This window comes from Phyllobates terribilis, unplaced genomic scaffold, assembly GCF_046119375.1.
Source record: "Phyllobates terribilis strain yellow unplaced genomic scaffold, ASM4611937v1 Scaffold_12__6_contigs__length_324123572, whole genome shotgun sequence".
Classification (NCBI taxonomy): Eukaryota; Metazoa; Chordata; class Amphibia; order Anura; family Dendrobatidae; genus Phyllobates; species Phyllobates terribilis.
The window spans coordinates 93,541,886-93,563,349 of record NW_027362772.1 but is presented as its reverse complement, the minus strand read 5'-3'; the positions used below and the strand labels follow the sequence as shown (position 1 = coordinate 93,563,349).

The following is a 21,464-nucleotide window of genomic DNA, read 5'->3' as shown; positions in this document are numbered from 1 at the left end:
CTGGGGTATAATACAGGATGTAACTCAGGATCAGTAATGTAATGTATGTACACAGTGACTGCACCAGCAGAATAGTGAGTGCAGCTCTGGAGTATAATACAGGAGGTAACTCAGGATCAGTAATGTAATGTATGTACACAGTGACTGCACCAGCAGAATAGTGAGTGCAGCTCTGGAGTATAATACAGGATGTAACTCAGAATTAGTAATGTAATGTATGTACACAGTGACTGCACCAGCAGAATAGTGAGTGCAGCTCTGGGGTATAATACAGGAGGTAACTCAGGATCAGTAATGTAATGTATGTACACAGTGACTGCACCAGCAGAATAGTGAGTGCAGCTCTGCAGTATAATACAGGATGTAACTCAGGATCAGTAATGTATGTACACAGTGACTGCACCAGCAGAATAGTGAGTGCAGCTCTGGAGTATAATACAGGATGTAACTCAGGATCAGTAATGTAATGTATGTACACAGTGACTGCACCAGCAGAATAGTGAGTGCAGCTCTGCAGTATAATACAGGATGTAACTCAGGATCAGTAATGTATGTACACAGTGACTGCACCAGCAGAATAGTGAGTGCAGCTCTGGAGAATAATACAGGATGTAACTCAGGATCAGTAATGTAATGTATGTACACAGTGACTGCACCAGCAGAACAGTGAGTGCAGCTCTGGGGTATAATACAGGAGGTAACTCAGGACCAGTAATGTAATGTATGTACACAGTGACTGCACCAGCAGAATAGTGAGTGCAGCTCTGGAAAATAATACAGGATGTAACTCAGGATCAGTAATGTAATGTATGTACACAGTGACTGCACCAGCAGAATAGTGAGTGCAGCTCTGCAGTATAATACAGGATGTAACTCAGGATCAGTAATGTAATGTATGTACACAGTGACTGCACCAGCAGAACAGTGAGTGCAGCTCTGGGGTATAATACAGGAGGTAACTCAGGACCAGTAATGTAATGTATGTACACAGTGACTGCACCAGCAGAATAGTGAGTGCAGCTCTGGAGTATAATACAGGATGTAACTCAGGATCAGTAATGTAATGTATGTACACAGTGACTGCACCAGCAGAATAGTGAGTGCAGCTCTGGAGTATAATACAGGATGTAACTCAGGATCAGTAATGTAATGTATGTACACAGTGACTGCACCAGCAGAATAGTGAGTGCAGCTCTGGAGTATAATACAGGATGTAACTCAGGATCAGTAATGTAATGTATGTACACAGTGACTGCACCAGCAGAATAGTGAGTGCAGCTCTGCAGTATAATACAGGATGTAACTCAGGATCAGTAATGTAATGTATGTACACAGTGACTCCACCAGCAGAATAGTGAGTGCAGCTCTGGAGTATAATACAGGATGTAACTCAGGATCAGTAATGTAATGTATGTACACAGTGACTGCACCAGCAGAATAGTGAGTGCAGCTCTGGAGTATAATACAGGATGTAACTCAGGATCAGTAATGTAATGTATGTACACAGTGACTGCACCAGCAGAATAGTGAGTGCAGCTCTGGAGAATAATACAGGATGTAACTCAGGATCAGTAATGTAATGTATGTACACAGTGACTGCACCAGCAGAACAGTGAGTGCAGCTCTGGGGTATAATACAGGAGGTAACTCAGGACCAGTAATGTAATGTATGTACACAGTGACTGCACCAGCAGAATAGTGAGTGCAGCTCTGGAAAATAATACAGGATGTAACTCAGGATCAGTAATGTAATGTATGTACACAGTGACTGCACCAGCAGAATAGTGAGTGCAGCTCTGGAGTATAATACAGGATGTAACTCAGGATCAGTAATGTAATGTATGTACACAGTGACTGCACCAGCAGAATAGTGAGTGCAGCTCTGGAGTATAATACAGGATGTAACTCAGGATCAGTAATGTAATGTATGTACACAGTGACTGCACCAGCAGAATAGTGAGTGCAGCTCTGGAGTATAATACAGGATGCAACTCAGGATCAGTAATGTAATGTATGTACACAGTGACTTCACCAGCAGAATAGTGAGTGCAGCTCTGGAGTATAATACAGGATGTAACTCAGGATCAGTAATGTAATGTATGTACACAGTGACTGCACCAGCAGAATAGTGAGTGCAGCTCTGGAGTATAATACAGGATGCAACTCAGGATCAGTAATGTAATGTATGTACACAGTGACTGCACCAGCAGAATAGTGAGTGCAGCTCTGGGGTATAATACAGGATGTAACTCAGGATCAGTAATGTAATGTGTGTACACAGTGACTGCACCAGCAGAATAGTGAGTGCAGCTCTGGGGTATAATACAGGATGTAACTCAGGATCAGTAATGTAATGTATGTACACAGTGACTGCACCAGCAGAATAGTGAGTGCAGCTCTGGAGTATAATACAGGATGTAACTCAGGATCAGTAATGTAATGCATGTACACAGTGACTGCACCAGCAGAATAGTGAGTGCAGCTCTGGAGTATAATACAGGATGTAACTCAGAATCAGTAATGTAATGTATGTACACAGTGACTGCACCAGCAGAATAGTGAGTGCAGCTCTGGAGTATAATACAGGATGTAACTCAGATTCAGTAATGTAATGTATGTACACAGTGACTGCACCAGCAGAATAGTGAGTGCAGCTCTGGGGTATAATACAGGACGTAACTCAGGATCAGTGATGTAATGTATGTACACAGTGACTGCACCAGCAGAATAGTGAGTGCAGCTCTGGAGTATAATACAGGAGGTAACTCAGGATCAGTAATGTAATGTATGTACACAGTGACTGCACCAGCAGAATAGTGAGTGCAGCTCTGGAGTATAATACAGGATGTAACTCAGAATCAGTAATGTAATGTATGTACACAGTGACTGCACCAGCAGAATAGTGAGCACAGCTCTGGAGTATAATACAGGATGTAACTCAGGATCAGTAATGTAATGTATGTACACAGTGACTGCACCAGCAGAATAGTGAGTGCAGCTCTGGAGTATAATACAGGATGTAACTCAGATTCAGTAATGTAATGTATGTACACAGTGACTGCACCAGCAGAATAGTGAGTGCAGCTCTGGAGTATAAAACAGGTTGTATCTCAGGATCAGTAATGTAATGTATGTACACAGTGACTCCACCAGCAGAATAGTGAGCGCAGCTCTGGAGTATAATACAGGATGTAACTCAGGATCAGTAATGTAATGTATGTACACAGTGACTGCACCAGCAGAATAGTGAGTGCAGCTCTGGAGTATAATACAGGATGTAACTTAGGATCAGTAATGTAATGTATGTACACAGTGACTGCACCAGCAGAATAGTGAGTGCAGCTCTGGGGTATAATACAGGAGGTAACTCAGGATCAGTAATGTAATGTATGTACACAGTGACTGCACCAGCAGAATAGTGAATGCAGCTCTGGAGTATAATACAGGATGTAACTCAGGATCAGTAATGTAATGTATGTACACAGTGACTGCACCAGCAGAATAGTGAGTGCAGCTCTGGAGTATAATACAGTAGGTAACTCAGGATCAGTAATGTAATGTATGTACACAGTGACTGCACCAGCAGAATAGTGAGTGCAGCTCTGGAGTATAATACAGGATGTAACTCAGGATCAGTAATGTAATGTATGTACACAGTGACTGCACCAGCAGAATAGTAAGTACAGCTCTGGAGTATAATACAGGATGTAACTCAGGATCAGTAATGTAATGTATGTACACAGTGACTGCACCAGCAGAATAGTGAGTGCAGCTCTGGAGTATAATACAGGATGTAACTCAGGATCAGTAATGTAATGTATGTACACAGTGACTGCACCAGCAGAATAGTGAGTGCAGCTCTGGAGTATAATACAGGATGTAACTCAGGATCAGTAATGTAATGTATGTACACAGTGACTGCACCAGCAGAATAGTGAGTGCAGCTCTGCAGTATAATACAGGATGTAACTCAGGATCAGTAATGTAATGTATGTACACAGTGACTGCACCATCAGAATAGTGAGTGCAGCTCTGGAGTATAATACAGGAGGTAACTCAGGATCAGTAATGTAATGTATGTACACAGTGACTGTACCAGCAGAATAGTGAGTGCAGCTCTGGAGTATAATACAGGAGGTAACTCGGGATCAGTAATGTAATGTATGTACACAGTGACTGTACCAGCAGAATAGTGAGTGCTGCTCTGGAGTATAATACAGGATGTAACTCAGGATCAGTAATGTAATGTATGTACACAGTGACTGCACCAGCAGAATAGTGAGTGGAGCTCTGGAGTATAATACAGGAGGTAACTCAGGATCAGTAATGTAATGTATGTACACAGTGACTGCACCAGCAGATTAGTGAGTGCAGCTCTGGAGTATAATACAGGATGTAACTCAGGATCAGTAATGTAATGTATGTACACAGTGACTGTACCAGCAGAATAGTGAGTGCAGCTCTGGAGTATAATACAGGATGTAACTCAGGATCAGTAATGTAATGTATGTACACAGTGACTCCACCAGCAGAATAGTGAGTGCAGCTCTGGAGTATAATACAGAAGGTAACTCAGGATCAGTAATGTAATGTATATACACAGTGACTGCACCAGCAGAATAGTGAGTGGAGCTCTGGAGTATAATACAGGAGGTAACTCAGGATCAGTAATGTAATGTATGTACACAGTGACTGCACCAGCAGAATAGTGAGTGCAGCTCTGGAGTATAATACAGGATGTAACTCAGGATCAGTAATGTAATGTAAGTACACAGTGACTGCACCAGCAGAATAGTGAGTGCAGCTCTGGAGTATAATACAGGATGTAACTCAGGATCAGTAATGTAATGTATGTACACAGTGACTGCACCAGCAGAATAGTGAGTGCAGCTCTGGAGTATAATACAGGAGGTAACTCAGGATCAGTAATGTAATGTATGTACACAGTGACTGTACCAGCAGAATAGTGAGTGCAGCTCTGGAGTATAATACAGGATGTAACTCAGAATCAGTAATGTAATGTATGTACACAGTGACTGCACCAGCAGAATAGTGAGTGCAGCTCTGGAGTATAATACAGGATGTAACTCAGAATCAGTAATGTAATGTATGTACACAGTGACTGCACCAGCAGAATAGTGAGCGCAGCTCTGGAGTATAATACAGGATGTAACTCAGGATCAGTAATGTAATGTATGTACACAGTGACTGCACCAGCAGAATAGTGAGTGCAGCTCTGGAGTATAATACAGGATGTAACTCAGATTCAGTAATGTAATGTATGTACACAGTGACTGCACCAGCAGAATAGTGAGTGCAGCTCTGGAGTATAATACAGGATGTAACTTAGGATCAGTAATGTAATGTATGTACACAGTGACTGCACCAGCAGAATAGTGAGTGCAGCTCTGGAGTATAATACAGGAGGTAACTCAGGATCAGTAATGTAATGTATGTACACAGTGACTGCACCAGCAGAATAGTGAGTGCAGCTCTGGAGTATAATACAGGATGTAACTCAGAATCAGTAATGTAATGTATGTACACAGTGACTGCACCAGCAGAATAGTGAGTGCAGCTCTGGAGTATAATACAGGATGTAACTCAGAATCAGTAATGTAATGTATGTACACAGTGACTGCACCAGCAGAATAGTGAGCACAGCTCTGGAGTATAATACAGGATGTAACTCAGGATCAGTAATGTAATGTATGTACACAGTGACTGCACCAGCAGAATAGTGAGTGCAGCTCTGGAGTATAATACAGGATGTAACTCAGATTCAGTAATGTAATGTATGTACACAGTGACTGCACCAGCAGAATAGTGAGTGCAGCTCTGGAGTATAAAACAGGATGTATCTCAGGATCAGTAATGTAATGTATGTACACAGTGACTCCACCAGCAGAATAGTGAGCGCAGCTCTGGAGTATAATACAGGATGTAACTCAGGATCAGTAATGTAATGTATGTACACAGTGACTGCACCAGCAGAATAGTGAGTGCAGCTCTGGAGTATAATACAGGATGTAACTTAGGATCAGTAATGTAATGTATGTACACAGTGACTGCACCAGCAGAATAGTGAGTGCAGCTCTGGGGTATAATACAGGAGGTAACTCAGGATCAGTAATGTAATGTATGTACACAGTGACTGCACCAGCAGAATAGTGAATGCAGCTCTGGAGTATAATACAGGATGTAACTCAGGATCAGTAATGTAATGTATGTACACAGTGACTGCACCAGCAGAATAGTGAGTGCAGCTCTGGAGTATAATACAGGATGTAACTCAGGATCAGTAATGTAATGTATGTACACAGTGACTGCACCAGCAGAATAGTGAGTGCAGCTCTGGAGTATAATACAGGATGTAACTCAGGATCAGTAATGTAATGTATGTACACAGTGACTGCTCCAGCAGAATAGTGAGTGCAGCTCTGGAGTATAATACAGGATGTAACTCAGGATCAGTAATGTAATGTATGTACACAGTGACTGCACCATCAGAATAGTGAGTGCAGCTCTGGAGTATAATACAGGAGGTAACTCAGGATCAGTAATGTAATGTATGTACACAGTGACTGTACCAGCAGAATAGTGAGTGCAGCTCTGGAGTATAATACAGGAGGTAACTCGGGATCAGTAATGTAATGTATGTACACAGTGACTGTACCAGCAGAATAGTGAGTGCAGCTCTGGAGTATAATACAGGATGTAACTCAGGATCAGTAATGTAATGTATGTACACAGTGACTGCACCAGCAGAATAGTGAGTGGAGCTCTGGAGTATAATACAGGAGGTAACTCAGGATCAGTAATGTAATGTATGTACACAGTGACTGCACCAGCAGAATAGTGAGTGCAGCTCTGGAGTATAATACAGGATGTAACTCAGGATCAGTAATGTAATGTAAGTACACAGTGACTGCACCAGCAGAATAGTGAGTGCAGCTCTGGAGTATAATACAGGATGTAACTCAGGATCAGTAATGTAATGTATGTACACAGTGACTGCACCAGCAGAATAGTGAGTGCAGCTCTGGAGTACAATACAGGATGTAACTCAGGATCAGTAATGTAATGTATGTACAAAGTGACTGCACCAGCAGAATAGTGAGTGCAGCTCTGGAGTATAATACAGGATGTAACTCAGGATCAGTAATGTATGTACACAGTGACTGCACCAGCAGAATAGTGAGTGCAGCTCTGGAGTATAATACAGGATGTAACTCAGGATCAGTAATGTAATGTATGTACACAGTGACTGCACCAGCAGAATAGTGAGTGCAGCTCTGGAGTATAATACAGGATGTAACTCAGGATCAGTAATGTAATGTATGTACACAGTGACTGCACCAGCAGAATAGTGAGTGCAGCTCTGGAGTATAATACAGGATGTAACTCAGGATCAGTAATGTAATGTATGTACACAGTGACTGCACCAGCAGAATAGTGAGTGCAGCTCTGGAGTATAATACAGGATGTAACTCAGGATCAGTAATGTAATGTATGTACACAGTGACTGTACCAGCAGAATAGTGAGTGCAGCTCTGGAGTATAATACAGGATGTAACTCAGGATCAGTAATGTATGTACACAGTGACTGCACCAGCAGAATAGTGAGTGCAGCTCTGGAGTATAATACAGGAGGTAACTCAGGATCAGTAATGTAATGTATGTACACAGTGACTGTACCAGCAGAATAGTGAGTGCAGCTCTGGAGTATAATACAGGATGTAACTCAGGATCAGTAATGTAATGTATGTACACAGTGACTGTACCAGCAGAATAGTGAGTGCAGCTCTGGAGTATAATACAGGATGTAACTCAGGATCAGTAATGTATGTACACAGTGACTGCACCAGCAGAATAGTGAGTGCAGCTCTGGAGTATAATACAGGATGTAACTCAGGATCAGTAATGTAATGTATGTACACAGTGACTGCACCAGCAGAATAGTGAGTGCAGCTCTGGAGTATAATACAGGAGGTAACTCAGTATCAGTAATGTAATGTATGTACACAGTGACTGCACCAGCAGAATAGTGAGTGCAGCTCTGGAGTATAATACAGGATGTAACTCAGGATCAGTAATGTAATGTATGTACACAGTGACTGCACCAGCAGAATAGTGAGTGCAGCTCTGGAGTATAATACAGGATGTAACTCAGGATCAGTAATGTAATGTATGTACACAGTGACTTCACCAGCAGAATAGTGAGTGCAGCTCTGGAGTATAATACAGGAGGTAACTCAGGATCAGTAATGTAATGTATGTACACAGTGACTGCACCAGCAGAATAGTGAGTGCAGCTCTGGAGTATAATACAGGATGCAACTCAGGATCAGTAATGTAATGTATGTACACAGTGACTGCACCAGCAGAATAGTGAGTGCAGCTCTGGGGTATAATACAGGAGGTAACTCAGGATCAGTAATGTAATGTATGTACACAGTGACTGCACCAGCAGAATAGTGAGTGCAGCTCTGGAGTATAATACAGGATGCAACTCAGGATCAGTAATGTAATGTATGTACACAGTGACTGCACCAGCAGAATAGTGAGTGCAGCTCTGGGGTATAATACAGGATGTAACTCAGGATCAGTAATGTAATGTGTGTACACAGTGACTGCACCAGCAGAATAGTGAGTGCAGCTCTGGAGTATAATACAGGATGTAACTCAGGATCAGTAATGTAATGTATGTACACAGTGACTGCACCAGCAGAATAGTGAGTGCAGCTCTGGGGTATAATACAGGATGTAACTCAGGATCAGTAATGTAATGTATGTACACAGTGACTGCACCAGCAGAATAGTGAGTGCAGCTCTGGAGTATAATACAGGAGGTAACTCAGGATCAGTAATGTAATGTATGTACACAGTGACTGCACCAGCAGAATAGTGAGTGCAGCTCTGGAGTATAATACAGGATGTAACTCAGAATCAGTAATGTAATGTATGTACACAGTGACTGCACCAGCAGAATAGTGAGTGCAGCTCTGGAGTATAATACAGGATGTAACTCAGGATCAGTAATTTATGTACACAGTGACTGCACCAGCAGAATAGTGAGTGCAGCTCTGGAGTATAATACAGGATGTAACTCAGGATCAGTAATGTAATGTATGTACACAGTGACTGCACCAGCAGAATAGTGAGTGCAGCTCTGGAGTATAATACAGGATGTAACTCAGAATCAGTAATGTAATGTATGTACACAGTGACTGCACCAGCAGAATAGTGAGTGCAGCTCTGGAGTATAATACAGGATGTAACTCAGAATCAGTAATGTAATGTATGTACACAGTGACTGCACCAGCAGAATAGTGAGCGCAGCTCTGGAGTATAATACAGGATGTAACTCAGGATCAGTAATGTAATGTATGTACACAGTGACTGCACCAGCAGAATAGTGAGTGCAGCTCTGGAGTATAATACAGGATGTAACTCAGATTCAGTAATGTAATGTATGTACACAGTGACTGCACCAGCAGAATAGTGAGTGCAGCTCTGGAGTATAATACAGGATGTAACTTAGGATCAGTAATGTAATGTATGTACACAGTGACTGCACCAGCAGAATAGTGAGTGCAGCTCTGGAGTATAATACAGGAGGTAACTCAGGATCAGTAATGTAATGTATGTACACAGTGACTGCACCAGCAGAATAGTGAGTGCAGCTCTGGAGTATAATACAGGATGTAACTCAGAATCAGTAATGTAATGTATGTACACAGTGACTGCACCAGCAGAATAGTGAGTGCAGCTCTGGAGTATAATACAGGATGTAACTCAGAATCAGTAATGTAATGTATGTACACAGTGACTGCACCAGCAGAATAGTGAGCACAGCTCTGGAGTATAATACAGGATGTAACTCAGGATCAGTAATGTAATGTATGTACACAGTGACTGCACCAGCAGAATAGTGAGTGCAGCTCTGGAGTATAATACAGGAGGTAACTCAGGATCAGTAATGTAATGTATGTACACAGTGACTGCACCAGCAGAATAGTGAGTGCAGCTCTGGAGTATAATACAGGATGCAACTCAGGATCAGTAATGTAATGTATGTACACAGTGACTGCACCAGCAGAATAGTGAGTGCAGCTCTGGGGTATAATACAGGATGTAACTCAGGATCAGTAATGTAATGTGTGTACACAGTGACTGCACCAGCAGAATAGTGAGTGCAGCTCTGGAGTATAATACAGGATGTAACTCAGGATCAGTAATGTAATGTATGTACACAGTGACTGCACCAGCAGAATAGTGAGTGCAGCTCTGGGGTATAATACAGGATGTAACTCAGGATCAGTAATGTAATGTATGTACACAGTGACTGCACCAGCAGAATAGTGAGTGCAGCTCTGGAGTATAATACAGGAGGTAACTCAGGATCAGTAATGTAATGTATGTACACAGTGACTGCACCAGCAGAATAGTGAGTGCAGCTCTGGAGTATAATACAGGATGTAACTCAGGATCAGTAATGTAATGTATGTACACAGTGACTGCACCAGCAGAATAGTGAGTGCAGCTCTGGAGTATAATACAGGATGTAACTCAGAATCAGTAATGTAATGTATGTACACAGTGACTGCACCAGCAGAATAGTGAGTGCAGCTCTGGAGTATAATACAGGATGTAACTCAGAATCAGTAATGTAATGTATGTACACAGTGACTGCACCAGCAGAATAGTGAGCGCAGCTCTGGAGTATAATACAGGATGTAACTCAGGATCAGTAATGTAATGTATGTACACAGTGACTGCACCAGCAGAATAGTGAGTGCAGCTCTGGAGTATAATACAGGATGTAACTCAGATTCAGTAATGTAATGTATGTACACAGTGACTGCACCAGCAGAATAGTGAGTGCAGCTCTGGAGTATAATACAGGATGTAACTTAGGATCAGTAATGTAATGTATGTACACAGTGACTGCACCAGCAGAATAGTGAGTGCAGCTCTGGAGTATAATACAGGAGGTAACTCAGGATCAGTAATGTAATGTATGTACACAGTGACTGCACCAGCAGAATAGTGAGTGCAGCTCTGGAGTATAATACAGGATGTAACTCAGAATCAGTAATGTAATGTATGTACACAGTGACTGCACCAGCAGAATAGTGAGTGCAGCTCTGGAGTATAATACAGGATGTATCTCAGAATCAGTAATGTAATGTATGTACACAGTGACTGCACCAGCAGAATAGTGAGCACAGCTCTGGAGTATAATACAGGATGTAACTCAGGATCAGTAATGTAATGTATGTACACAGTGACTGCACCAGCAGAATAGTGAGTGCAGCTCTGGAGTATAATACAGGATGTAACTCAGATTCAGTAATGTAATGTATGTACACAGTGACTGCACCAGCAGAATAGTGAGTGCAGCTCTGGAGTATAAAACAGGATGTATCTCAGGATCAGTAATGTAATGTATGTACACAGTGACTGCACCAGCAGAATAGTGAGTGCAGCTCTGGAGTATAATACAGGAGGTAACTCAGGATCAGTAATGTAATGTATGTACACAGTGACTGCACCAGCAGAATAGTGAGCGCAGCTCTGGAGTATAATACAGGATGTAACTCAGGATCAGTAATGTAATGTATGTACACAGTGACTGCACCAGCAGAATAGTGAGTGCAGCTCTGGAGTATAATACAGGATGTAACTTAGGATCAGTAATGTAATGTATGTACACAGTGACTGCACCAGCAGAATAGTGAGTGCAGCTCTGGGGTATAATACAGGAGGTAACTCAGGATCAGTAATGTAATGTATGTACACAGTGACTGCACCAGCAGAATAGTGAATGCAGCTCTGGAGTATAATACAGGATGTAACTCAGGATCAGTAATGTAATGTATGTACACAGTGACTGCACCAGCAGAATAGTGAGTGCAGCTCTGGAGTATAATACAGGATGTAACTCAGGATCAGTAATGTAATGTATGTACACAGTGACTGCACCAGCAGAATAGTGAGTGCAGCTCTGGAGTATAATACAGGATGTAACTCAGGATCAGTAATGTAATGTATGTACACAGTGACTGCACCAGCAGAATAGTGAGTGCAGCTCTGGAGTATAATACAGGATGTAACTTAGGATCAGTAATGTAATGTATGTACACAGTGACTGCACCAGCAGAATAGTGAGTGCAGCTCTGGGGTATAATACAGGAGGTAACTCAGGATCAGTAATGTAATGTATGTACACAGTGACTGCACCAGCAGAATAGTGAATGCAGCTCTGGAGTATAATACAGGATGTAACTCAGGATCAGTAATGTAATGTATGTACACAGTGACTGCACCAGCAGAATAGTGAGTGCAGCTCTGGAGTATAATACAGGATGTAACTCAGGATCAGTAATGTAATGTATGTACACAGTGACTGCACCAGCAGAATAGTGAGTGCAGCTCTGGAGTATAATACAGGATGTAACTCAGGATCAGTAATGTAATGTATGTACACAGTGACTGCACCAGCAGAATAGTGAGTGCAGCTCTGGAGTATAATACAGGATGTAACTCAGGTATCAGAAGCTTTAAGAGTTTTCTTTCTTAAAATCCCAGTCTGCTCCTGGGATATACAGCTTCCTCTGTCCAGTGTATATGGGATTGTGTCTTTACGTGGCTTGTTCCTTACAGATATACATTATATCAGTCTCTTACCCGGTACCACACGATTTCCCGCATTCTGCCGTCTGTCCTGAAGTTACATTTCAGAGTCACTGCGTCTCCAACCACAACAGGAGGAAGGGGCTCAATGGTGACTGTTAAATAACCTAGAAGGGAACAAGACCCTCTGTAAGTGATTACCAGACATTCAGGACGTGTATACAGGAGATATCACAGCATAGGAGGTATATACAGGAGATATCACAGCATAGGAGGTATATACAGGGGATATCACAGCATAGGACGTATATACAGGGGATATCACAGCATAGGAGGTATATACAGGAGATATCACAGCATAGGAGGTATATACAGGAGATATCACAGCATAGGAGGTATATACAGGAGATATCACAGCATAGGAGGTATATACAGGGGATATCACAGCATAGGACGTATATACAGGGGATATCACAGCATAGGAGGTATATACAGGGGATATCACAGCATAGGACGTATATACAGGGGATATCACAGCATAGGAGGTATATACAGGGGATATCACAGCATAGGAGGTATATACAGGGGATATCACAGCATAGGAGGTATATACAGGGGATATCACAGCATAGGAGGTATATACAGGAGATATCACAGCATAGGAGGTATATACAGGGGATATCACAGCATAGGACGTATATACAGGGGATATCACAGCATAGGAGGTATATACAGGGGATATCACAGCATAGGACGTATATACAGGGGATATCACAGCATAGGAGGTATATACAGGGGATATCACAGCATAGGAGGTATATACAGGAGATATCACAGCATAGGAGGTATATACAGGGGATATCACAGCATAGGACGTATATACAGGGGATATCACAGCATAGGAGGTATATACAGGAGATATCACAGCATAGGAGGTATATACAGGAGATATCACAGCATAGGAGGTATATACAGGAGATATCACAGCATAGGAGGTATATACAGGGGATATCACAGCATAGGACGTATATACAGGGGATATCACAGCATAGGAGGTATATACAGGAGATATCACAGCATAGGAGGTATATACAGGAGATATCACAGCATAGGAGGTATATACAGGGGATATCACAGCATAGGACGTATATACAGGGGATATCACAGCATAGGAGGTATATACAGGGGATATCACAGCATAGGACGTATATACAGGGGATATCACAGCATAGGAGGTATATACAGGGGATATCACAGCATAGGAGGTATATACAGGAGATATCACAGCATAGGACGTATATACAGGGGATATCACAGCATAGGAGGTATATACAGGAGATATCACAGCATAGGAGGTATATACAGGAGATATCACAGCATAGGAGGTATATACAGGAGATATCACAGCATAGGAGGTATATACAGGGGATATCACAGCATAGGACGTATATACAGGGGATATCACAGCATAGGAGGTATATACAGGAGATATCACAGCATAGGAGGTATATACAGGGGATATCACAGCATAGGACGTATATACAGGAGATATCACAGCATAGGAGGTATATACAGGAGATATCACAGCATAGGAGGTATATACAGGAGATATCACAGCATAGGACGTATATACAGGAGATATCACAGCATAGGAGGTATATACAGGGGATATCACAGCATAGGACGTATATACAGGGGATATCACAGCATAGGACGTATATACAGGAGATATCACAGCATAGGAGGTATATACAGGGGATATCACAGCATAGGACGTATATACAGGAGATATCACAGCATAGGACGTATATACAGGAGATATCACAGCATAGGACGTATATACAGGGGATATCACAGCATAGGAGGTATATACAGGGGATATCACAGCATAGGAGGTATATACAGGAGATATCACAGCATAGGACGTATATACAGGACATATCACAGCATAGGACGTATATACAGGGGATATCGCAGCATAGGAGGTATATACAGGGGATATCACAGCATAGGAGGTATATACAGGGGATATCACAGCATAGGAGGTATATACAGGGGATATCACAGCATAGGACGTATATACAGGAGATATCACAGCATAGGAGGTATATACAGGAGATATCACAGCATAGGAGGTATATACAGGAGATATCACAGCATAGGAGGTATATACAGGGGATATCACAGCATAGGAGGTATATACAGAGGATATCACAGCATAGGACGTATATACAGGAGATATCACAGAATAGGAGGTATATACAGGGGATATCACAGCATAGGACGTATATACAGGAGATATCACAGCATAGGAGGTATATACAGGAGATATCACAGCATAGGAGGTATATACAGGGGATATCACAGCATAGGACGTATATACAGGGGATATCACAGCATAGGACGTATATACAGGGGATATCACAGCATAGGACGTATATACAGGAGATATCACAGCATAGGACGTATATACAGGGGATATCACAGCATAGGAGGTATATACAGGAGATATCACAGCATAGGACGTATATACAGGAGATATCACAGCATAGGACGTATATACAGGGGATATCGCAGCATAGGAGGTATATACAGGGGATATCACAGCATAGGAGGTATATACAGGGGATATCACAGCATAGGACGTATATACAGGAGATATCACAGCATAGGAGGTATATACAGGAGATATCACAGCATAGGACGTATATACAGGGGATATCACAGCATAGGACGTATATACAGGGGATATCACAGCATAGGACGTATATACAGGAGACATCACAGCATAGGACGTATATACAGGAGATATCACAGCATAGGAGGTATATACAGGGGATATCACAGCATAGGAGGTATATACAGGGGATATCACAGCATAGGACGTATATACAGGAGATATCACAGCATAGGAGGTATATACAGGAGATATCACAGCATAGGACGTACATACAGGGGATATCACAGCATAGGACGTATATACAGGAGATATCACAGCATAGGACGTATATACAGGGGATATCACAGCATAGGAGGTATATACAGGGGATATCACAGCATAGGACGTATATACAGGGGATATCACAGCATAGGAGATATATACAGGAGATATCACAGCATAGGACGTATATACAGGAGATATCACAGCATAGGACGTATATTCAGGAGATATCACAGCATAGGAGGTATATACAGGAGATATCACAGCATAGGAGGTATATACAGGGGATATCACAGCATAGGAGCTATATACAGGGGATATCACAGCATAGGACGTATATACAGGAGATATCACAGCATAGGAGGTATATACAGGGGATATCACAGCATAGGAGGTATATACAGGGGATATCACAGCATAGGAGGTATATACAGGAGATATCACAGCATAGGACGTATATACAGGAGATATCACAGCATAGGACGTATATACAGGGGATATCGCAGCATAGGAGGTATATACAGGGGATATCACAGCATAGGAGGTATATACAGGGGATATCACAGCATAGGAGGTATATACAGGGGATATCACAGCATAGGAGGTATATACAGGAGATATCACAGCATAGGAGGTATATACAGGAGATATCACAGCATAGGAGGTATATACAGGGGATATCACAGCATAGGAGGTATATACAGAGGATATCACAGCATAGGACGTATATACAGGAGATATCACAGAATAGGAGGTATATACAGGGGATATCACAGCATAGGACGTATATACAGGAGATATCACAGCATAGGAGGTATATACAGGAGATATCACAGCATAGGACGTATATACAGGGGATATCACAGCATAGGACGTATATACAGGGGATATCACAGCATAGGACGTATATACAGGAGATATCACAGCATAGGACGTATATACAGGAGATATCACAGCATAGGACGTACATACAGGGGATATCACAGCATAGGACGTATATACAGGAGATATCACAGCATAGGAGGTATATACAGGGGATATCACAGCATAGGAGGTATATACAGGGGATATCACAGCATAGGACGTATATACAGGGGATATCACAGCATAGGAGGTATATACAGGAGATATCACAGCATAGGACGTATATACAGGAGATATCACAGCATAGGACGTATATTCAGGAGATATCACAGCATAGGAGGTATATATAGGGGATATCACAGCATAGGAGGTATATAGAGGAGATATCACAGCATAGGACGTATATACAGGAGATATCACAGCATAGGACGTATATAAAGGAGATATCACAGCATAGGAGGTATATACAGGGGATATCACAGCATAGGAGGTATATACAGGAGATATCACAGCATAGGAGGTATATACAGGGGATATCACAGCATAGGAGGTATATACAGGAGATATCACAGCATAGGAGGTATATACAGGGGATATCACAGCATAGGACGTATATACAGGGGATATCACATCATAGGAGGTATATACAGGGGATATCACAGCATAGGAGCTATATACAGGGGATATCACAGCATAGGACGTATATACAGGAGATATCACAGCATAGGAGGTATATACAGAGGATATCACAGCATAGGACGTATATACAGAGGATATCACAGCATAGGACGTATATACAGGAGATATCACAGCATAGGAGGTATATACAGGGGATATCACAGCATAGGACGTATATACAGGAGATATCACAGCATAGGAGGTATATACAGGGGATATCACAGCATAGGACGTATATACAGGAGATATCACAGCATAGGACGTATATACAGGAGATATCACAGCATAGGAGGTATATACAGGGGATATCACAGCATAGGAGGTATATACAGGGGATATCACAGCATAGGACGCATATACAGGAGATATCACAGCATAGGACGTATATACAGAGGATATCACAGCATAGGAGGTATATACAGGAGATATCACAGCATAGGAGGTATATACAGGGGATATCACAGCATAGGACGTATATACAGAGGATATCACAGCATAGGAGGTATATACAGGAGATATCACAGCATAGGAGGTATATACAGGGGATATCACAGCATAGGAGCTATATACAGGGGATATCACAGCATAGGACCTATATACAGGAGATATCACAGCATAGGACGTATATACAGAGGATATCACAGCATAGGAGGTATATACAGAGGATATCACAGCATAGGAGGTATATACAGGGGATATCACAGCATAGGAGGTATATACAGAGGATATCACAGCATAGGAGGTATATACAGGGGATATCACAGCATAGGAGGTATATACAGGGGATATCACAGCATAGGAGGTATATACAGGAGATATCACAGCATAGGAGGTATATACAGGAGATATCACAGCATAGGAGGTATATACAGGGGATATCACAGCATAGGAGGTATATACAGAGGATATCACAGCATAGGACGTATATACAGGAGATATCACAGAATAGGAGGTATATACAGGGGATATCACAGCATAGGACGTATATACAGGAGATATCACAGCATAGGAGGTATATACAGGAGATATCACAGCATAGGACGTATATACAGGGGATATCACAGCATAGGACGTATATACAGGGGATATCACAGCATAGGACGTATATACAGGAGATATCACAGCATAGGACGTATATACAGGAGATATCACAGCATAGGACGTACATACAGGGGATATCACAGCATAGGACGTATATACAGGAGATATCACAGCATAGGAGGTATATACAGGGGATATCACAGCATAGGAGGTATATACAGGGGATATCACAGCATAGGACGTATATACAGGGGATATCACAGCATAGGAGGTATATACAGGAGATATCACAGCATAGGACGTATATACAGGAGATATCACAGCATAGGACGTATATTCAGGAGATATCACAGCATAGGAGGTATATATAGGGGATATCACAGCATAGGAGGTATATAGAGGAGATATCACAGCATAGGACGTATATACAGGAGATATCACAGCATAGGACGTATATAAAGGAGATATCACAGCATAGGAGGTATATACAGGGGATATCACAGCATAGGAGGTATATACAGGAGATATCACAGCATAGGAGGTATATACAGGGGATATCACAGCATAGGAGGTATATACAGGAGATATCACAGCATAGGAGGTATATACAGGGGATATCACAGCATAGGACGTATATACAGGGGATATCACATCATAGGAGGTATATACAGGGGATATCACAGCATAGGAGCTATATACAGGGGATATCACAGCATAGGACGTATATACAGGAGATATCACAGCATAGGAGGTATATACAGAGGATATCACAGCATAGGACGTATATACAGAGGATATCACAGCATAGGACGTATATACAGGAGATATCACAGCATAGGAGGTATATACAGGGGATATCACAGCATAGGACGTATATACAGGAGATATCACAGCATAGGAGGTATATACAGGGGATATCACAGCATAGGACGTATATACAGGAGATATCACAGCATAGGACGTATATACAGGAGATATCACAGCATAGGAGGTATATACAGGGGATATCACAGCATAGGAGGTATATACAGGGGATATCACAGCATAGGACGTATATACAGGGGATATCACAGCATAGGACGTATATACAGGAGATATCACAGCATAGGAGGTATATACAGGAGATATCACAGCATAGGAGGTATATACAGAGGATATCATAGCATAGGACGTATATACAGAGGATATCACAGCATAGGACGTATATACAGGAGATATCACAGCATAGGAGGTATATACAGGAGATATCACAGCATAGGAGGTATATACAGAGGATATCACAGCATAGGACCTATATACAGGAGATATCACAGCATAGGACGTATATACAGAGGATATCACAGCATAGGACCTATATACAGGAGATATCACAGCATAGGAGGTATATACAGGGGATATCACAGCATAGGAGGTATATACAGGAGATATCACAGCATAGGAGGTATATACAGGGGATATCACAGCATAGGAGGTATATACAGGAGATATCACAGCATAGGAGGTATATACAGGAGATATCACAGCATAGGAGGTATATACAGAGGATATCACAGCATAGGACCTATATACAGGAGATATCACAGCATAGGAGGTATATACAGAGGATATCACAGCATAGGACCTATATACAGGAGATATCACAGCATAGGACGTATATACAGAGGATATCACAGCATAGGAGGTATATACAGGAGATATCACAGCATAGGAGGTATATACAGGGGATATCACAGCATAGGAGCTATATACAGGGGATATCACAGCATAGGACCTATATACAGGAGATATCACAGCATAGGACGTATATACAGAGGATATCACAGCATAGGAGGTATATACAGAGGATATCACAGCATAGGAGGTATATACAGGGGATATCACAGCATAGGACGCATATACAGGAGATATCACAGCATAGGACGTATATACAGAGGATATCACAGCATAGGAGGTATATACAGGAGATATCACAGCATAGGAGGTATATACAGGGGATATCACAGCATAGGACGTATATACAGAGGATATCACAGCATAGGAGGTATATACAGGAGATATCACAGCATAGGAGGTATATACAGGGGATATCACAGCATAGGAGCTATATACAGGGGATATCACAGCATAGGACGTATATACAGAGGATATCACAGCATAGGAGGTATATACAGGGGATATCACAGCATAGGAGGTATATACAGAGGATATCACAGCATAGGAGGTATATACAGGGGATATCACAGCATAGGAGGTATATACAGGGGATATCACAGCATAGGAGGTATATACAGGGGATATCACAGCATAGGAGGTATATACAGGGGATATCACAGCATAGGAGGTATATACAGGAGATATCACAGCATAGGACGTATATACAGGAGATATCACAGCTTCGTCTGGCTGATACATATCCTGCTTATATTAAACTCTATTGATTCTGGAAACAGTTCTCAGGAACATCTATGGATCGGCAGTAAAGTGGGTTTAGACTCGTCAGATCTATAGTCGGCCTCTACGGCAAAGAACGTTCCCCTTAACCGAGACCCGAAGCCAAAACGAGAGCGGCACAGACTGAAGAAACCGCCAAGATCGCTCAATACGGCTCCAGGCTTTTCACTTATCCACAGAGAAAAAAAAGAAACAGAAACTACAAAAAACATCAAATTACAGAGGAAAAATAATTATAGAATCTGAAGCCAGAGGTAAAAGAAAAGCAAAAATTAGAAAAAATTAGCAATACCGTGTCACCAAGGTCCCCCGCCCAGAAGATGATAGATGTGAGGACATGGACGCCTCATTAACAGCAGAATCCTGGACTAATATCTTAACATATTTTATTGGCAGCAGAGCCTAAAACCCCTGCAAACACATAGAAGTACATGCTGATTGCATCCTGTCTTCCATTAGCCACCACTAGGGGGAGCTCCCTGTGTATACAGATACATGATAAGATTCTGTCTGCAGTCACCACTAGGGGGAGCTCCCTGTATACAGAGATACATGATAAGATCCTGTCTGCAGTCACCACTAGGGGGAGCTCCCTGTATACAGAGATACATGATAAGATTCTGTCTGCAGCCACCACTAGGGGGAGCTCCCTGTATACAGAGATACATGATAAGATCCTGTCTGCTGCCTCCACTAGGGGGAGCTCCCTGTATACAGAGATACATGATAAGATCCTGTCTGCAGCAACCACTAGGGGGAGCTCCCTGTATACAGAGATACATGATCAGATTCTGTATGCAGCCACCACTAGGGGGAGCTCCCTGTATACAGAGATACATGATAAGATCCT

At 42.0% G+C, this 21,464-nt stretch overlaps 1 protein-coding gene across 2 annotated transcripts in view; it reads right to left on the bottom strand.

Annotated features, from left to right (window-relative positions):
- IGSF21 (immunoglobin superfamily member 21) overlaps positions 1-21,464 on the bottom strand; it is an 895,000-nt gene that overhangs the window by 709,349 nt on the left and 164,187 nt on the right. For both annotated transcript variants that reach the window (XM_073656170.1, XM_073656169.1), the window contains exon 2: positions 12,694-12,806. In XM_073656170.1, the coding sequence (XP_073512271.1) occupies positions 12,694-12,806 (113 nt within the window). The remainder of the gene's footprint in view (positions 1-12,693; positions 12,807-21,464) is intronic.